Source organism: Diadema setosum, chromosome 20 (genome assembly GCF_964275005.1).
Source record: "Diadema setosum chromosome 20, eeDiaSeto1, whole genome shotgun sequence".
NCBI lineage: Eukaryota > Metazoa > Echinodermata > Echinoidea > Diadematoida > Diadematidae > Diadema > Diadema setosum.
The window spans coordinates 9,584,000-9,605,061 of NC_092704.1; the positions used below are offsets into that span (position 1 = coordinate 9,584,000).

Here is a 21,062-nt window from a genome sequence, read left to right on the forward strand (position 1 = left end):
TTTTATGACTGTATTGTCTGAGGCAAATTATCTTTAATAGGGTCCCATTTTCTCCTATTTTCTTTTTCTTTTTTAAAACAACAACAACAACAACAACACAGCAGACAAAACTACACGTTACTTTGCAATCTCCTCACAATGCTTGCTTTCTTGGCCTGTAGCGCGACATTGATGACCCTGGTGTGGATTTCCAGAGATCTACAACTAGTTTGCACGAAATCATATTGATGTCCGAGAGATACCGCATAGATAAGCATGATCTGTGTCTTCCAACGTACAAAGCAGTAATCTATGCCTGTGATCTAATACGATGCATAGACCACGGAACGAGCATTACATGTAGTTCACTTCACTTTGGCGTGATATAAAAATGAACGGCCAAGATATAGATTATTGTCGTGTCTTTCGTGCGAATGAAAGATCATATCATATCATATCATATCATATCATATCATATCATATCATTTCATATAACGACAACTTGATAGCTAGCACGGTGACGCCCTCCTGTACAGTTTTAAAATGAAAGAAAGTGAACGTATATTGGTAGCGTTTCGGTCATCATTTAACGAATGCTGTGCCACGGTTCTAGCCACTATAAGAGACCCAAGCTCAACAGGATGCTCATTTCACTGAAGAGGGAAATATGCAGCTATAGTGGTGATTTTTAGATACAGTAAGTTGGAGATGACCACAACAGCCAACATTAAAAATGTGGCAGCATACATGTATAGACTGCTCATGGCATGGATATTTCTACTGGCGGTCATTTTACCATAATAGGCCAATTTATCGTTCGTATCAACTCGAATCACCGTTGTCATGAAGGAAGATACAATTATACTGATCAATGATGACTTACGTCATCTGATAAACTTTAAGTGCAAATGTATAACATTGCATTCTATTATCTGTGATACTTATTCCATCCCTATATCTCCGTTCGGAAAACATCTACCAGGGTCTCCATTCTCTCATTCTGAACCCCCCATGAAAATCCTAGTACGGCCTTGCATTCAGATGTGGAGTGTTTGTTTTGTTTTGGTGTTTGGTGTTTGGTGTTTGGTGTTTGTTTGTTTGTTTGTTTGTTTGTTTTGTTTTGTTTTTTGTTTTTTTGTTTTTTTGTTTTTTGTGGGGGGGGGGGGGCATTGTTGACATTATTGCCCGGAGGTATTTCAACTCCATGCTATGGCCCCGAGGAGCTTGCTCCTACAGGGTAATAGCGTGGAGCCGAGATTTCGAGGGGCAATAATATCAACAATGCCTGAATAAAAGGAGCCCATATCTGTTTTATATGCAGAATAAAATTGAATAGAGTTTTTACTTGCTCGGCGTTAGTCTCGCTTCCTACACGATATTATAAATATTGACAGTCAAAAAATATCATGTACTGTATGAAGCCAGACCAATGCCGATAATCAAGATATACTATAGGCCTAGATCGACCCCGATCGTCCTTGCCGAGCGAGCCCGCCCAGGCCAAAATAATTTGGGCTTGATCGAGTAGATCTGATCGGCAGTGGAAACCCACCATAATACCCCGTTCCCACTGCCGATCAGATCAACTCGATCAAGCGAGATCAATCCCGATCACCTAATTTTACCAGAGCAATCCCGACCAAATGCTCGATCGTCCTTCAACACGATCCCTTCCCGACCGCTATTCGATCTTGTACGATCCACACCCGACCATTCTCGACATCTCCAGAATCTCTCCTCGACAACCACATAGATCTCTACTCGAACATCCCGATCTACACACAATCAATACACGATCGCTACACGGTCAATACTCGATTTCTACTAGACTTCTTAGACCAGCTCGACATGACACGATCTGTGTAAGATCTTGCATCGAACGGGTCGGCAGGTTCGTACAGTGATCGAGTGAAAGAAGAATTGGTTACAGTTATTCGTTTGGTTATATGAGACAATATTCAGTATTTATACTTGAATACGGCATGGACCAAAAGAGTGCTATAAAACTGACTATTAATTGCAAAAGCATGAATGAACGAAAGAAATGATTATCTTTGGTATAGGTTTTCCCGGCCAATTTCGCACTTTTGTCAGTTCATTTGATAAAAGGTTCATTCAATTTAGCGAAATCCTCGTCACTGCACATTCTTTCATTCAAAATTGCAAGTTGTTCGTTCAGTTAGCATTCCGATCCATGAGATTTGCACATGTGCCTTTCGAATTCGTAAAACGGGCATTCAAATTGGCACGTGCTTTTCAGTCATTCAAATTCGCCAGCACTGGCGAAAGGGGTACTTCAGTCATCAATTTCGCGTATATGGGCAGTCAAATTCCTAACATGTTCATTCAAATTAATGCCATGTTATTTCTTTTTTGAAAAGTTGATAACATTTAGACGCGTATTTCTATGTGACTTATTGTTTCATCCACGCACTGTTAAGCAGTAAAAGTATCGTATTTTTGACCATTACTCGAGTCTGCTGTTCTGTAATGCCCCTTTTCTTTCATACATGCCATTTTAGGCCTACATGTACTAACACTATTATATAGTTTAACTTCATCTTCTTCCAGTCATGGCGGCACAAGTTAAGATACAGACGTATTACAATTTTCTCAAGGGGACAGAAAAAGAATTATAGGAATATTTGATGATCATAACTTTGACTTCCTAGAAGTGGCCGACACAGGGAATAAAGCGCTCAACGGCGAGATAAGTTGTGGCCATGCACATGTTGCATTATCTTCGGACTTGAAGAGTCACTAAGCACATTAAAGAAAAAAAAAATGGTGCCAAAATGTCTAAAATGAGTACGAAAATATGAAACGTAATGACGCTTGGAGAACAGTAACTAAGTTATAAAAAAGAAAGAACCAAACCATAAATTTGCGTGCTAAATTGACTGCAAAAGATGTTAAATTGATTGCCAAAATGAATTTGAATGAACGAGAGCAGCATGTCCGTGATCACGTGACTATATAATTCTAAACTGAATGAACGAAAAACAAAATGGTGCTTGTTTTACGAATTTCAATTGAAAAAGTGTTAATTAGAATGAGGCTAAAGGTAATTTGAATGCTCCAAAATGAATTTGAATGAAGAGATCATAAAATTGAACTTCCGAACATGTCATCTATGCTATATTTTGCTAAATTGAATTCAGCAATTAGGAATTGGACTGACAAAAGAGCGAAATTGGCCGGGAAAACCTATAGTTGATAGAAGAACACTTCCTATTTTGAAACCACAATTATCAATTCTCGCGCAGGCGTTTCGATTATATAGTCATTTTTCCTGCAAAAAAAAAAAAAAAAAAAACGATAATAAAGACTGATCACTCTGTTTGTGAGCCACTCAAAAAGGTACCCCCCCCAAAAAAAAACAACAACAACAAAACAAAAAAAAAATGCATTCACTTGTATTCATTTCATTTTATCCGTTTTTAGTAGTTACTTTTTGACGCATTCGTTATCAGTTTTTACGGCTGCACTATCGCTCAGTCAAGTAGGATATCAGTGCCCAAAGTTACAGATTTTGTAAATCACAAATTTTCATGGAGGTCAAAGCTCCTGCATAAAGATTGATTATCATTGTGTCAAATAGAATTTGAGGCGTTTTTTCCTATTGAACAATGTAACGATTTCATTCAGTCGCTCATATCTTTTTAAATAAGAGACAGTTTTGTAGCATTCTGTCTGCCGGCCGGGACACCATGTATAATATAATAGGTTCGTTCATATGCATTCAATATTTGCATTGGATGTGAAGAATAGCAAATCAAAGTTTGATCTCTCGTGAAAAAAAAAAAAAAAAAAATTACACCGCCACGCTTCGTAAGTGCATTATATATAGGTGGGCTGAAATTAACTTGGTCTAAAATGAAACATAGGCCTATATGCCCATAAATGCACCATTATATAGAGTTTAAAAAATGACTGTCCTACAACCCTATTGAGTCGTGTTATCTTTGTCATTATTGTTCTCATTATTTAAGAATGAAAAAGTGAATGCAAAATGTGTATGTATTCATTGATAAAGTATAAGCCCAAGAGTGTGTAAAAGGAAATACATGTATCACATTAATTTCTAAATTCATGAAGTGTGCTGATATGTGGAACAGAGTACATTATTATGAAAATTAAAACAATATTACATTTTACATTAGCAAAAATAATGAAAATCTTGGTTGTTTATTTTTTGTCAGCTCATCCCAGCCAATCGATATCAAGGTGGACTTCAAGCTACAAATGCGTGTATGTACATACAACTCTCAATGAAAAAAAAAAGAAACATTATTAAGCGAAGCAAAAGTGTAACATCTACGTAAATAAAAGTAAAGTCACTGAGCATTTATGAATCTAAGTTACAACTACCGTTTTAACACGTCAGCGTAAGAAATAGATTTTATATCAACTTAATCAACTTCAACTTTGAAACAGACAAGCTAGCAATAGAATTCAAGAAACATTTCTCAGTTTATAACTTAAGTAAATAATCTAGAAAATTTCCTTTCACGTTACACTCATATTGCCAGAATACCGAATTTTTGTCAGTTTCAGTCGTGTTTCCTTTCTTTCTTCTGAAATTTTTGTCTGGAAAGTATAATTCTACCATGTCTGCTGTTTAGGATTTGTTGTCTTTTCTCTCTTCGTGGCCCTTTCTTTTCTTCAGTGGGCCAGGAGTGGCTGAAGATACTGAAGACACTTAACTTTTTAACGTGATCAAGGACTGCATATATTTTCATGAACAATAAATGAGTGCTAAGAAAGTACGTCTGCACCTGCTGCAACCACTATCAAAAAGTGCTCGGTATTTGATCGAGTGCCGGTCGAAGCATGATCGAGTTTAGTCGAGTATCAATCGACAGCAGTCCTGTAGCGGTCGTGCAGCGGTCGAGTTACTCATGAAACTGATGAATCCTGGATCGAGATGATCTGACATCAATCGTGTCACATTCGAGTATAACTCGAGATGATCGGGAACTGAGCTCGGGGAAAAATCCGTCCCGACCACACTAGATTTCTATACGACCGATTCCCGATAAGCTCGATCTCTTCTCGATCACTACCCGAGCTGTTGGTGTTCGGGCTTCCTACTCGAATGTTTTGGACATGTCCAAAATTATCGTGAAGGAAGCAGGAGCGATGCCGATCAAGGTAGATCGACCCCGAATACCAATGCCGAGCGAGCCCGACCAGGCCAAAAAAGCTTGATCGGGATTGATCGAGTTGATCTGATCGGCAGTGGGAACGTACCATAACCGTTTGCACATCCTCCTATAGTTAACATTTGCCTCTCTTGGACCTCTTCTTGGCAGACCTGTTAAGTCGGCAGCGAAATTTCAAATCATTATATCGGCTGGATCCGTTTTATAGCGGTGAGAGCGGGATTCGGGGGCAAATAGGGCCTATAATTACGGATGCAGGAACGGCGTAGCTGATACTGAAACAGTGTAACTGAAAAGGGAACAAGCGGGAGCGCAAGCTGCTGAGAACGTTGTAAAAAAACCGACCTCGATTTCACATGAAGACGTCTTATACTCCCTTCGTCAGCCGGCAAGTATTTTTTGTTTTGTCTTGTTTTGTTTTGTTTTGTTTTGTTTTGTTTTGTTTTGTTTTGTTTTGCTTTGTTTTGTTTTGTTTTGTTTTGTTTTGTTTTGTTTTGTTTTGTTTTGTTTTGTTTTGCTTTGTTTTGTTTTGTTTTGTTTTGTTTTGTTTTGTTTTGTTACATAAATGTGCGCCACGATAATTGCAAATTGCAATATCACACTCTGAGACAATTCAAACTCTATTTTGTCCTCATGTAGAGATAACACGAATATCAAATGAGGTTTTCATTCTTTTCTTTTTTTTTTAAAGAAGAAGAAAAGAACTAGTAAGATTGAAAGACCATCATTAAGCCATCCTATTACATGCCTTCGGCAAGGATAGTAAAAAATCCAATCATCTTCTGATACTGTCACCGAACTCGTCAAAACTAGATTTGACTTCAATAACGATACTCATTCATAGCGGGGTCGCTGTGTATTTGTCGCTGTGTATTTGAAACTGCAAGTTCCCTCGGGCATGTTCTCACCTATCCTTTCTAAGGACGGCTTACCGTAGAAACGTGACTGAAGACTTGTCCATCAATAGAATTAAAGCTAAAACATAGTTCTTAGAAGGGCTCAAAATCCATACCTACCATTTGGAATTTGAAGGCAATCTTGATATCGAGAAGGTTTACCTAGAAGACTGTTGGCTGACGCGGTTTGCCAGGATAATGAGATATTTTGGAGTATTTTGAGATTAAAGGGTGTGTACAGTTCTGGTCGAGGTGAGGATTTAGCTTTTAACGTTTTGCGAGATATTCAGAAACCACTATATGAGATGTCAAAGAGCATGCAGTTTTAAGGGGTATCAAAAGTTTATTCGATGAAAATCGGTTTTGAAATGGCTGAGATATCCAAAAATAAGGTGAAACAAAGAGATCCTAATAAAGTTGTGGCATGTCGCCTTTTATTATTAGCACTTTTTTTGGATATCTCAGCCATTTGAAAACCAATTTTCATCAAATAAACATTGAATCCTTCTTAAAATTACATGCTCTTTCATATTTCATAAGAGGCTTTTCATTATCTCACTTAGGAATGTTCAAAACATGAATACCCACCTCAACCAGTACTGTACAGTCCCTTTAAAAGCGTAAAATATGATTGCGATCGTAATGCACTACTCTTATTTCTGAAGCGCCCTCCCCGTTCAGCAGTGGGTTGGTAGCACGTTACTGGTAGTCGGTCCTACGTGACGATCGAATTCTGCCTTAGCAGTTAGTATTGCATCGCCATCTCCATTAATGCCCCAGTCACATATAAACACGGATGCTCAAGGATTTACACGGTGATTTTGGATTTTGGAATGACTGTACACACGGTATCAACACGGCAGCTACACGGATAAGGCCGGAAGAGCGCGGCGTCTACACGGACAAAAAATAACACGGCATCTACACGGATCAACACGGCAGCTACACGGCAGCTACACGGCAGCCACACGGACCACCCCGGATTGCTCTGTCAACACGGCAATCCCCGGATGACGCCGGATGTTTTTGACCTCCAAAAGTTGCCGTGTTGGCCTCCCGGCGTCAACACGGATCTCTCCCCGGATCAGATCCGGGGTGGTCCGGGGTGATCCGGGATGTCTATGTGACTGGGGCATAAAGTAAAATTCAAGTATCTTCAGATACTATGATTTAGCCATTCACATTGTCGCTAAATGTCATTTTCTTACTTATTTTGTTAATTTTTTTGCAAATACTCCACCAAGTAATGTGTGCACCATTGTTGAATTTTAACTCTTATAACTCTAAGTGCAAAAGCTCCCTCCTGTGGAAGGAAATACTCTCGCTTTGAGCATGAATTATTACGTCTAAATATATATATATATATATATATATATATATATATATATGCTTACTACCATAAATTTATAGGGCCTTATATCATCGGGCGCTGTTTTTTTTTTTTCCGCGTGAGGGTATAATTAGTTCGCCTTCAGTGTTTCCGCCCACCCTCGTACTAATCAATGCTGGCCGCCACTGCGTATACAAGAATTATCGATATGTTTTGCCTTTAAACCAAACAAATAAAATGGCACAGCAGGTTTCGTACCCTCGAACTTCAAATGCATGGAAGTTATGAAAATGAAAAAAACTCAATAGATTTTTAGGACGCAGTGTTTCGCTCTCCAATATGTATGCAAATCTTGTGATACATAATCTGATAATGCTGTCATCACCTGACAATACAATGTAAGTTTCTCTAGGCCTACAAGAATATTAAGAAAATAAACTCATAATTTGTTCTTTCGATACATCAGCAATCACAACCCCTAACCAATTAAATGTTACCAATTCAAGGTTTTTGACAACACTATCAGATGTAAACGAATGCTAGATTTTCTTTATTCTATAGAAATCATAATCGGAAACAAATAAGATTATCGTTTGAAGAAAATTAATGGGCTATGTGTGAGATAATGACATCGACACTTTATCCAACTTCCATTAAGCAGTTGCGAACAAAATCAGTGTAATACATCACTTGAGCTGTGGAATGCAAAGTATGTACACCTCTATACAAAGCGAGTGCATATGAAATTGAATATCACAACAACGCGTCTGCACACACGATTTCATATGGCAACAGTACAGTTGTAGCTATTGTTAAATGATATATATTCAATGAAATAAATAAGTAAACAAAGCCTTAAATTACGAGGAACACTACAGAGGTGGCTCATTGGATAAGAACACGGATTCTCAATAATCCTACGGTCCTCGATATCGAACCCTCTGGCGGTAATAACGGCATTGCTGTTCACCCTTTCTTCAAACACACACACACACACACACACACACAAACCCCACATAATCTTCTTTTCCATCGGAAACAAATAATATGTAAGTCGAAGTAGTGTGGTAGATGCTTGCTTAAAAGCATTTTACTTAGCAGCCATGTAAGCTTCATCCGGACCGAATCAAATTGAATCCTCTGGTAGCCAAAATAAGCGGCATTGCTGTTTATTCTCTATACGTAGAGAATATAATCCCCATGCATTGCCTATAGTCCCCATGCATTGCCTATAGTCACAGTCCATCGTAAACGAAAATACGTCTCTGGTGTCGTATAGATGCTTGCTTAAAAGCATTGATTTATTTCCGCAGCAGTCACATAAAATCCGTCCGAACGACGCTCAGTTTCATCACACCCTAGCTGTTGCTCTTAGGCTAATCAAAAAGCAACCTGCTTTGTCATGTCAGATAAGCTGTGTACATCTGTACATCAATTTTCCTGGCGTTCATACTGAATATGACATTGTGTGTATCGCAAATCCTCCTACATTTCACCGAGGTACATCCAAAGTTTTATCAGCGGTCAGAACCCTTTTATTCAAGGGTGTGTGTGTGTGTGGGTTTTTTTTTCATACTTGTATATCACGCATGTACATGTAGGCCCTATTTGAAATTAGTGTAGAATAGCAGAATTTACTTACCATTCGTATCGTATCCCAGTGAATATATTAATACATTCGTATCTAATTAGACATAGTATTATAAAGGCCTATATTAAACTGAGATTTTCAATAATCATATTGAATCAAGAAACTAGTATATTCTTATTAAAATTGCCAACTGCTTTTGCAGTATAATTAAGACTATCGCACAAGGTATGATATTTCAAATTTTAACCATCACACACATTTCAAATCAAACATACCCCCCCCCCCCAACGGTATACGATAGTATTGAATGAATTATGGATTTCATACGTTTCGTGCTTGTGGCAAATGTGATTATTCTTTTATTTTATCCTTTGTCTTGTGACTCTGCAGATTCCAAGTAATCCTTGAATCCCTGGATAATCACAGATATAATTCTTGCACATTCCAAGATACACATTATAAATCATTTAACAATCTGACAGGGCTATTTTTCAGGTAACACAGAGACAGATGGAGAATTCTGTATGTATGTTTGTATGTATGTATGTATGTATGTATATATATATATATATATATATATATATATATATATATATATATATACATACATATATATATATATATATATATATATATATATATATATATTTAAATTTATTCATCTATTCATATTTATATATACTTGTATTTTTCAATTATTGCTTTTTTTTTCTAATGGCAAAATGCCCGGTAGCTAGGCCTAATGACCAATGGGAAAACAGAGTAGATTATTCATTCATTCATTCATTAAGCAGGTATTCTGCTGCGGTGTACAATTAATGATCTTGCTCTTTTGTTGTTGTTGTTGTTGTTGTTGTTGCTTTCATGAGGAAAAGCATGATAAGAGATATTTGAGATTGGCTGGTGTTTTTTTTTTTTTGTTGTTTGTTATTGTTGTTAAGTCAAGCCTTCTATTTCTTGTACAATCTACTACATGTATGAACAAGGTCATATCCATGACGTGTGGTAACACTTCTGAATTCCTTTCTGTTAACAAGAAAGATTTTTAAATTGTTTCCAACTCGGTAAATTCCCATTCAAATCTTCTGTAAAATACAAAACTTGAGCGCATGAGCGCACACACGCACATACACACACTGCACACACGCACACACACACACACGCACACACCCACACACACACACATTGTATGTGACATTTGTAATAAGCCATTTACTGACTAAAGTATTGTCAAGCTATTGATACCACTTGCGATCGCCGCGGTAACAGTGTATAGGATTTTGTGGAAGTTCAGAGGAATAACAAAGGTCAGGGAATCGGTGCCAGAGACAACGGTAGACTCTTTACAAACTATTGCATATTATCACATGGTTGCTTTATTCCACAGTTCCAGAGGAGGTGTGTGAATCAACTGTTGCAGACAATTACATTCACCAAGAAAGTTCATATCATAAAGATAATGTTTTTTACCTCCAACATCCCTGCTTATTAGTTGTATTAGTTGTTAATGATGTGTTTCTCATCACCAACTCTAGAACTCCAAAATATTGGATGAATTTAGCTAGAGCAAACTTGGCAGTGAAAGAGAAAATGAGGCTGTATGATCATGGAGAAAAAATGACAATTGATGATGATAAGATTGCTATTTCGGTCCCATAAACTCTTTGCAAAGCGTTTCAAAAAGATTTCTTTTATATCATATTAACTGGATATACTTCACATTTTACACTCTACTAGCCCAAGCTAGGTGCAGAGTAGACTGCTGATCAGAGTTATTCTAAACAATGCCAGTGCAAATTCGGCAAGGAGGTTGAACCCACAAACTCGTTTTGTCTCCATCTCTCCAACAGAAATCAAGCACTGTACCACTACACATGATACTTTTTCAGTATAAACGTGCACTCTATGCCATGACGGATTCCAAAGACTCCTCACAGGACATAGTAAAATGGTCATAAACAGCAGTAATGCTCATGTCAGTCCCTAAACAGATGAAAACAAATTGGCACAAGAAACTTTTTTTAAAAGGATTACATGTCCTTTTCTGTATACATGGCTTACTGCATGCATGGTATCACACAAACACACACACACAAAAATACACAATTGAAATTCATCACCACATTAAGCAGCTGCTTGGCTGTTAGAATAAAACACAATATTCTACCTCATATTAGCGCTTCTGCGTACGACCCGTAAAGTGCAACTCTGTGCCATGTTTAAGTTGGCTGTAACAAATAGACAGAAATCAGTGGAACAAAACAGTAGAGGTTTTATCAAAATCGTACCTCAAGTGAAAAGGTTACGAAATTTCTCTTAAGTCTCCCTTGTTCTTACAAGTTGGTGACATTATTCACAACTACATGATCAAATTTGTAGACGTCTTCATGCGATAACCTAAACAAGTCTCTAGGACACTGTTGCATGAAAAGTCCGAGAACCAAATGTTGGTCAGATATCAGCCACTCAAAAGTGAGTACTCAGAGACTTTTCTTGGATATTCTGACTTAACCCGTTGAGGACGAGTCCCGAGTATACTCGGGCAGGGGTCTATGGGAAATGCGTGTTGTAGCAAAATCAGTCTGTCCTCAACAGGTTGATATCAAACCTCACCTTTTATGTAATATCGCCTAGGTGAACTGTATAAAAATCATAAATTTCCTTTCCTGACATGAGAGTAAGACATAGCCTTCACAAGAAATTATTGCTGACTTGTCATACAAGATAATCCAGCAATGATGAGAGGCTGCAGTCATGAAATCATCAACCAGAAACATGATTTTCATGACAGGGGGCACCCACAAATCTGCCATGAACAAACTTGATCTGCAGTCATCAATCTACTTACTCATAACTTCCTTTCTTATTTTCTTTTTCTTTTTTTTTCTTTTTTTTTTTGGGGGGGGGGGACATGAACACACTTGAAACTACAGTCACTAATCTACTTACTCATAACATTAACTTAGCTCTGTCACTTCTGGTTCTAGAAAGAATCTAGATGGAAGATTTGCAAAGATTTCTTTAAATTTGCAGACTTTGACAAATACCATGCACCTCTGATGTCAATACATAACAAATACATGTATGTATATAAAATGATCTGGAATCACACGTACGTCAGTTAGTCGTAGAATACAATCACATGGGAGAGCAATATTTCTGCTTTATTTCAGAGTTTTCTGACCTGAACTCTGACCTATAAACTTGTTTGTTTGTTTGTTTGTTTAGTTTTGTCATTGAGGGTTACCACATACAGAACATACAGACAGACATTTTGATAGTACAGGTATTTACAGTTTACTTAAATTAGTCTAAGAGAGAGGGCTTCTGTTTGGATGCTATAACCGGTGAATTGTCTCTGGATCTTGAAATTTCTTGATGTCAGCCAAGCCCGACCACCATTTTGGTATCAAGAGGTTCCGGGCAATCTTGGCGAACCACGGGCTGACCTTCGCCTTCCCACAATCCCCTTCTGCGAGGAGTTCCTCCAGCTGGGTTGGGGTGACGTAGCGCACCGCCTGGACCTCGTTCGGCTCTGGCTTTAGGTCCACCTCCCGCTGGACGACGAGGACGTGATCGATCTCGTGTTCACCCCACACACCATCGTCAGAAGGGGCCTGGTAGTGTACACGGGTGAGGTAAGTGAAGTCTTCTACGGGCACCTAGAATGGGAAAAATGAGTAGCATAGCGAAGAAGCACTCATGCTTAATATTGGTTCTTGGAATCGGTATAACTACTACTACTACTACTACTACTACTACTAATTTTAATAAAAAGGACAAATGCAGACATACATAGATTTTAACTGAGAACTTCTATATTTGACGGCAAGGCATGTTATCTATTTCACTATAGAGACAGCATGGGTGATGCTGTATTTCCGGTCAGGTCTTGTCAGGTCTTTCAACAATAATACTTTGTTCATAGTCAGGTGATAAAACAAGAGACCAAGGAGTCTAGTGCTAGAGTCTAGTATAGCAAGTTTACCTTTCATGCATTCTTTGCAGACTATTACCTAAGAACATAGCAAACTTGGGGGGGGGGGGGGGGGGAGGGCTACGAGGGCCTCCTGGGGGTCATAAAGTCTGTTTGTATCACACTGGGATAATTATTATGTGCCTAGTGCATAAAATTTGACCATGTATTTTCCACAAGAAGGTAAAATGTGAAAACTAACTCAAAAATCTGGTCCCAGCCCAAATGGGGCCACCCGTAGATCTGTCATATAAACAACCTCGAAAGTACAGTCATTAATGTAGTTACTCAGAGTATTTCTGGTTTTAAAAAAGTTTTTTTTTTTTCTTGCTTTCTTTTAGATTCTCTACATTAGGGGTCCTGGTGTCCACTAGCGGTAACCAGGGGGATTACCCTCGTGATTGTGCCTGCAAAGTTTAGTAACAAAGTGGAACATGCATTTTTAAGAATAAAATGAAAATATAAAAATTGGGCCCCAATTTGGAGAACCATCAGCTTTTCTCCTAGGAGGAGGTGGAGGCCCATGATTTACAGCTGAACACAGCTTATTGGCATCTGTACTGGAATGCAGTCGTTTATGGTACCTGTTCAGGCTCGATTCCCAGTTCGTGCTTCAGCTTTCTCCGTGCAGCTCTCTTCACCCCAAGGGCGTCCTTCAGTTCCATCTCCTCGTCAAAATGAAGAGGATGACTGCAGCACGTATTGGCCCAGTAGCCTTGAAAATAATGAGAATGTGTGATTTTCACTCTTCATGTGCTACATTCAAACACCCGACTTAATTAGTACATGGCTTATCTAGTTTTTGCTCAAATTCCTTGTGACATCTTAACATTTTACCACAATGCAGACTAATTTGTGATTAAAATCCCTATGAATGAGGACAATGGGATATTTGTCTGGTATTGTTTGTTGATTGCGTCAGCTTTTTATATCATCAATCCCCTCAAGCTCGTTTGTGAACCCACTCATGCAAAACCGCTATAAACCAGTTCCTCAGGTTCAAAATATTATCTATTTTATCAGACTCTCAATCTTGACTATATGAGAATGTCATTCTAACGAGGACCTAAAAAAAAAAAAAAAACCCCAAGGCAATTACCTTGTTATATCAGGATTCTTGCTATACCAGGATAGAGTATAAGAAGTACAAAGAGTTGGGACCTACAAAATCACCTTGTTATAAAAGGGTTTTGTTATATCTGACCTCTTTATTAACAAGGCTATACTGTACCTGGAAATGTGATTTTGGCATCGGACCTCTGCTGGAGAAGAAGTTCCCCTTTCTGATTAAACAGGAAGACGCTGAATGCTCGATGAAGGAGACCTGCATATAAGTTTGGAATTTGTGAAATGACCCCCAATGAAGTCAACAAAACTCGTAAAATATTGAGGTTCATAGGCACTCCTTCAATCATGACGTACAGCTCAGTATGCCTTAACAGCTCTTTGATAAACAACAAAGACGTCCAGGAAACCTGGCATCTGTAATCATTGTGCTAACGTCTTAACCTTGTAATGAGGATGACATAAGAACTATGACAGTCGGGTTTCTCACTATATCACGGTACAAAAACAAAGAAATATAAGGAGTTGGGACCTTTTAAATCACTTTGTTATAAGAGGGTCTTGCTATATCAAACCTCTTTATAACAAAGTTCAATTGTGCTACTGTACCAAGTGATCACATGGACTGAAATACCTTGCTAATTTTCATCTACATTAGGGAGATCATAACTTCTCAAACACTATGCAATGGATCCCTGATAGAAATGAGCTAAGAGGAGTTTACAAGGTCAGTTCATACTTGAGACATAATGCTACCAAGTATTTCTGATTAACTGATGCCAATGTACTGTAATAGCAGAGGCAATAACACAGATGTATACATTTATATTTGTTTCATGATGACTGAAGTATGTGGGGAAAAGAAATGGTCTGCTCAAGGCCCTGAGAACCATTACGAATTGCCAATTATTTTCACATCACAAAACAATACCTTCCCATTGCTTTGATGTAGAAAAGTGATGCTAATACCACTTAACTGAACTTGAGATTCATTTCTTATTTCTTTTCTGTAATGGTGCAAGTTATAAATTCTGATTTGAAACAAGATGACTGAAGAAGAGAATGTCTTCAAAACACTTCCTTGACATTTGCTCCTGTGACAATTGCTCCAATGAAATGTCTGTACGCCACACATAAATTCTACCCTCAAACACTCCTAATCCTCACATCAAAGTAAACCCCAAACCCCATCACAACCCTAACCCTAAGTCCGTAAAGAAAATAAGACCACAGCAATTGTTGTTGGAGCAAATGTAGTGTCACCCTCTAAAATAATTCATGCATTTTCACTCCCCTTCTGTGTCACTCTGTGTTCAGATCTTTTTCTCTCACCATTCTTGATGTTTTGGTATAAGTGGCATTCCTTCTTGCTTGCCGCTCCGATTACATTGTCATCCTTGTCAACCACGATGCATTGCTCGGCAAGCAGCTTGACTTGTGTGTCGTCCAGCCCGTTTGTGGTCATGATCCCACTGAGAGGAAATACAATTACAGAATAGACAGACAAACATCTTTTATAGGCAAACACACAAACATTCAAACAAAGGTAAATCTGATATCAGAAATCTCCTAAAATAGATATATCACACAAATTTTCTTCATACAGTCAACCTCGCCTGAATCAAATCCTAAAGGACCATGGAAGATACTTTGATTTACAAGAATTTTCACTTACACTTACATCATACGCAATAGAAATAGCACATTTTCATATACATCCTGGGCCGCATAAAGTTTTTCCTCGACTTAGCCAGTTTTTGACTTGTGCGAGATGGACTTTGGCGAGGTTGACAAGTCTTTACCGGTAAACTCATCATTAAATTGTAACAGGATGTGTCAGAGTTTGTCCATCAATTCTAAACAAAACAAATAGGATTTCAAATACATATTTCTTGTCTTTGAATTGATATATTGTACAAATTGTACATGGCTAAAAGTCTTATAGCCTGGGGTCTACAGAGATCAAAGATTTATGTAGTGATATTTAATATACAGTGATAAAAGATGTCACTGATCTGTAATAAAAATTTTCAAAGAGAAAAAACAAACAAACCAGGATCAAGAGATCCTATTCAGTAAACATTCACAAGAATAATATTTTTGTGGAAATTATTACGGGAGCTTTCTCTTGATTTGACAAATACATGACTAACCCTCCTGGTATTCCTAGTAGTACTTAGGAACAGTAAATCAGACCAACAAATCTTGAATAAGTAAATTTAAGTTGTAAATGTAAATTAGGCCTACTTAAATTCAAGACACATTCAAGTGTCCCTTATAGAAACTAACATGTTAAGTTACATACTTAAACACTAAACACGACCTTTCAATTTTGCTTCGAGATTGAAATTATGCTTTAAAAAATAACAAACAGCCTGCTGCAAAAATAGATGAGCTTTTTTTAAAGAAAAAAAAAGATATTAGTATAAATTTTAGTAGGTATTAGGCGTAAATATTTATAACTGAATGACACACGCCTTAAAATTAAAATAACAACAACAACAACGCTCTAACGACAAATGTAATTCAATTAAAGTTTAGTGCACAATTGCAATACTAGTAGTCAGATCTGAGATCATTTCGGAAAGCGTTGCGCAATTGCGTGCAGACATGCATGAAAAAGACCCAAAATGTGAGTGAGTATACTAAAATAACTCAAGTAATGGGAATCACTGGAGTCTTAATCCACATTACAATCTCCAATCGTGATTAGGAGAATGAACCAAAATGTTGTAAAGAGACGAACTTCTCGACAAATTATTCTAACTACTCTACGCACAAAACACATGACACAATAACAGTAGGGTGGGACTGCGGTCAGTCTCTGCAAACGGGCTATTATCGTCTACCGCACTGGCTGAGGACTCTAAATGATCCCCTTTACAGTCATAACATGTAAATGTTTATAAATAACCACATCTGTCTGAGAACATACCGTGCTGAAAACTGTCTGCAGACTAAAAACTCTCTTAGAAGTGGGGAAAAACGTAACGACAGCGCAGTTTTGATCACAGAAGCAGACAGCATAGTCTCTGTGTGCGTACAGGCTATAACAGACACATGCATCGTACGATATTTTACGTCATGTCCTTGCAGATCGTCCGACATAGTCTAGAGTGCAGACCCATCTTTTGTCGTACACTGTTCAGCAAGGCATCCGCCACCAATTAACTAATTAAGGATTTGAATGAGCCGAAACGTTTGCATTATATCCCTTAAAAGCCTCTGACAACGTTAATAAGTGTCAACACATAGTGGGAAAAAATAAAGGAAATCATGGAGACGGGAAAAGTTGAATTTCACAAAATTTCAATTTTATGCGACTCGATCCATCCAAGTACCAAAAGAGCACGTATTCGACCAAGTTCTAGAAGGTATATTATAATCATTATGCATATAATCTTGGTGTACTTAAAAAAAAAAAAGGAGCTAAAACTATGACAAAAACAAAACCAAGAATCATTACAGTTCGGGGGGGGGGGGGGCGCTGCGGAAACTGGGGAGGGGGCTCAATGTCAATGGTACCCCCCCCCCCCCAGCAGACGGAACAATAATAAGGTACCCTTGGAAATTCATGGTTATTGTGGGGTGTTGTTGTTGTTGTTTTGTTTTTTGTTTTTTTGATCCATCCAAAAAGCGGGGAGAATGCTGTTTGTTCGGTATCGATGCAAATTCAGTGCTGCGTTCGTTTGATTTTTAATTTTGAGTGGAGTTTCCCTTTGTGGCAAAACTTTTCTAGGCCGAGTGAGAGCTAAACCTTAGACTAGAAAGTATGCAGGACATGCTCTCTTAATTGAACTCAGAGAGAGAGAGAGGGGGGGGGGGGAGAGAAAGGGGTGGGGGGAGGTACTAGTAATATGTTAAGAATTGAGATTTAGACCTATTCTTTGAAAGGGATCAGGAGATGCCCCAAAATGCTTTATGCTACATCGTCAGGAATAGGCGTACTTGGGGTTTTGGTGTTGGTTTTATGATACAATCAAAGCTCCCAAAACCGTATATTATCCCAAAATTTTAAAAAGGAAAAGAATAAAAAACATAAACAAACAAACTATCTTTGTTTTTTATTAGCAAGTTTTCATCTGCATTCACATCAACTATTAAAGTACTCCTCGTTAATCGATAGGCGTAGAAATAACACCAATAATTTATCGATTTGTTGTCTGTGCTGGGTACGGCACACTGCGCCACGGTTAGTGTAAAGCGCGGTAATAGCTAGAGACCGGCATTATGATAATGGTCAGAGAATTTGTAAAGGTCTCGAGAGTGATTACCATCCATTATGTAAAATTCCATTTTCTTACCAGCACGATTCTTGACAGGAATCGCGCGTTGCCATGGCAAAAGACAGAATGTGTCCAGGTAAAATTCCTTCCAAGTTTATTCTTTAGTTGTTTGGTTTGGTTTTTTATGCATGATGTTAACAAAGGCACTGAAGTCAAAATTAACACCCACGCTCTCCGATCAACTGTCGACATCCACCCATAAGGGGTGGGGGTGTTGTTGGTTTTAAGACAAACACGATCATTTCCTGTCTTCGGGGCCCACATGAGAGGGTCCTTTTCCGTCGATGTAATTCCAGAATCTCGCGAGGAAAAGTTGAACAGCTATCACGTCAAGATAATGATTATTATACTGGATATTGCCTCGTCCTTTCAGTAGTTTCAATAGTTTAGTTTATTTACAATGTATTTCCATTAAAAAAAGAATGCATGATACAAAGCGGTAAATGTGTCAGTTTGACTTTCATCCAGCTTGGAAGGACAGTTCATTGAACACAATAAAAAATATATGCACGAAGGGTATTATAACAACAACAAAAAAAAAGGAAAAATGCACACTTTGTCATGGCAACAACAACAACAACAACAAAGAAGAAGTAATCATAACGATGGAAAAGAGTGTTCCACTAAAAAGCTATAGGACGCAGAACACTGAAGAGAAAACACTTGAACAGCTACACCAATATACCATAAATATACCAATAAGATGTATTTATGTTAAATTTATCTAGATTTATATTTTTGTATGTACAATAATTTCATTGTATACATTTGGTCATTGATATATGATGCTGATAATACAAGCGTACTATCAACAATACTTGTTTTAGAATGCAAATGATATATTTTAACATAGCAATATTAGGGCACAGACACTACTCATTTGGCCGTGTATGCCAGGAAATGTGACCGAAAGCGAGGGAGATTGTGTTATACGCCAATTAGTAATGGCCAAAGTTGTCCGATGTATATAATAGGAGAAACAAACGGAAGAAAATATGAGTCATAAATCATAACAAAGTATTCCATAATCAATGTATCTCTGTTTTGTCATCGTGCTTGTTCATTGTGATTAATTTGGAATTATGAAAACATTCTTGTTCCCCACCTATATTATCACACACATACAAAAAATTGAAACTCTGTCACCAGTGTGTTCGAAATTAAACCAAAAAAAAAAAAAAAAAAACTAGAAAAAAATCTACAAATCATCTTGAGGTCTCCTTTGATGATGATAAATCAGAAATGTTATCCAAAACATGGCAGAAGGAGAAGTTTTTGCAATCTCATCGTCAGGTGGTTTAGTCATGAACATCATTCTCCCCTGAAAACAGGCGATATTTGATATTCCATAACAATTTCAGAGGGATATATTCTGCAATTGTATTGGTTTGATTTACACTCGTGCACTAAATTGAATTTTTCGCGTTCGTTCCGGCCGTCAAACCCGGGTTGTTGTTGTTATTTGTGTGTGTGTGTGTGTGTGTGTGTGTGTGTGTGTGTGTGCGTGTGTGTGTGTGTGCGTGTGTGTGTGTATGTGTGTGCGTGTGTGTGTGAGTGTGTGTGTGTGTGTGTGTGTGTGTGTGTGTGTGTGTGTGTGTGTGTGTGTGTGTGTTCGTGTGTCTGTCTCTGTGCCTCTAGGTCTTGGTGTTAATTTTCTTTCATCGTAATGAATTGATTTGAATATTATTATGTCATAAAAAGAATCCATAATTGTTTGGTTCAATTTGTAAACACATTAAAAAGTGATTGTGCAAATGTCCATTTGCATTATAGGAATCATGAATTCAGAAAAAAATGTGATAAAAAATAATGTGTGTGTGCAGTATGGAACACACATTACACATATACAATAAGAATTGTGCGTGAAACTTGGTTTCAGCCAGTGAGTAATGGGGGGGGGGGGTATATAGTCGCCATTAAAGGCATAATTTACCATTTGCATAAGAAACAAAAACCTAGCACCAGTGATTTAAAATAGTTCTTAAATGTGAGTTAGGGATAGAAACAACCACTGTAAAAGTTTGAATCCGTATGATGGATATTAAATATTGTTAAATACACAAAATGAGAACAATAGTTATAATGAAAATGTTTCCAGACTAAACCGTCTACAGTTACGGTTTAATGAGAAAAATGCTGCGCTAAATCTCCTTATATTTTAGGCTTTATTACAAACATTGTATATGGTAGGATGTTTTGTGAACAGACCTACACATATTATACGCATCAAATGTGACATCTTGAACATTCTAAAATCACTGCTCCCAAAGGTAATCAGGGCCTTTAAGCATAGCAGATTCGACGGTAAAGACACAAAAGAAAGAGTTCTAGCAAACGGTGTTTTTCAGTCATATCACAGTGTAGATTAAAATATGACTGAACTTCACTGATCTATCCAAACTCACCCCTTCCCACACACACAGTGTTGACAGTGTCCTCACACTATATGCATATGCGTGTATATATTATGTATATCAATAATTATAACATGTTTTATATAAGAGAGAATGAACACTGAATTATTCTATGATAACATGATGAAGGTGAGATGTTATCAAGGGAGGGTTGGAAGGAAAGTGGATAAGTTAATGAAAGACACCATAAATGACTATAATTAAAGAAAGTTAAAATCAATGAAGAATTAAGAAGAAAAAAAAAATCCTCTTCCAAGTATTATCGCTTTATCGGGAGGGTTCAAGCATAGATTTTGATGATAAAACCGGCACGCACTTTTTTGTCATTATCTTTGTGCTGCATATACTTGAAACCTATAC

General features: G+C 37.7%; 1 protein-coding gene across 1 annotated transcript; it reads right to left on the reverse strand.

The window, feature by feature from the left end:
• Window positions 1-10,322: 10,322 nt before the first annotated feature.
• On the reverse strand, window positions 10,323-17,044 carry LOC140244110 (isopentenyl-diphosphate Delta-isomerase 1-like). Its single transcript, XM_072323755.1, has 5 exons — window positions 16,938-17,044; window positions 15,335-15,474; window positions 14,169-14,261; window positions 13,522-13,652; window positions 10,323-12,623 (listed from the first exon to the last, which is right to left on the reverse strand). Exons 1-5 carry the CDS (start codon window positions 17,027-17,029, stop codon window positions 12,300-12,302), a joined length of 780 nt encoding a protein of 259 aa, XP_072179856.1. The 5' UTR covers window positions 17,030-17,044; the 3' UTR covers window positions 10,323-12,299.
• Between the last annotated feature and the right edge of the window lie 4,018 nt (window positions 17,045-21,062).

What these genes read in the sequence shown, in the direction of transcription:
- LOC140244110 (XM_072323755.1), bottom strand. Translation starts at nt 17,029, where the DNA reads ATGCTGTCTGCTTCTGTGATCAAAACTGCGCTGTCGTTACGTTTTTCC. An exon ending in ATACCAAAACATCAAGAATG is followed by an intron (nt 14,262 to 15,334) that starts GTGAGAGAAAAA and finishes ACTTATATGCAG; the next exon opens with GTCTCCTTCATCGAGCATTC. An exon ending in TGGGAATCGAGCCTGAACAG is followed by an intron (nt 12,624 to 13,521) that starts GTACCATAAACG and finishes TTCCCATTCTAG; the next exon opens with GTGCCCGTAGAAGACTTCAC.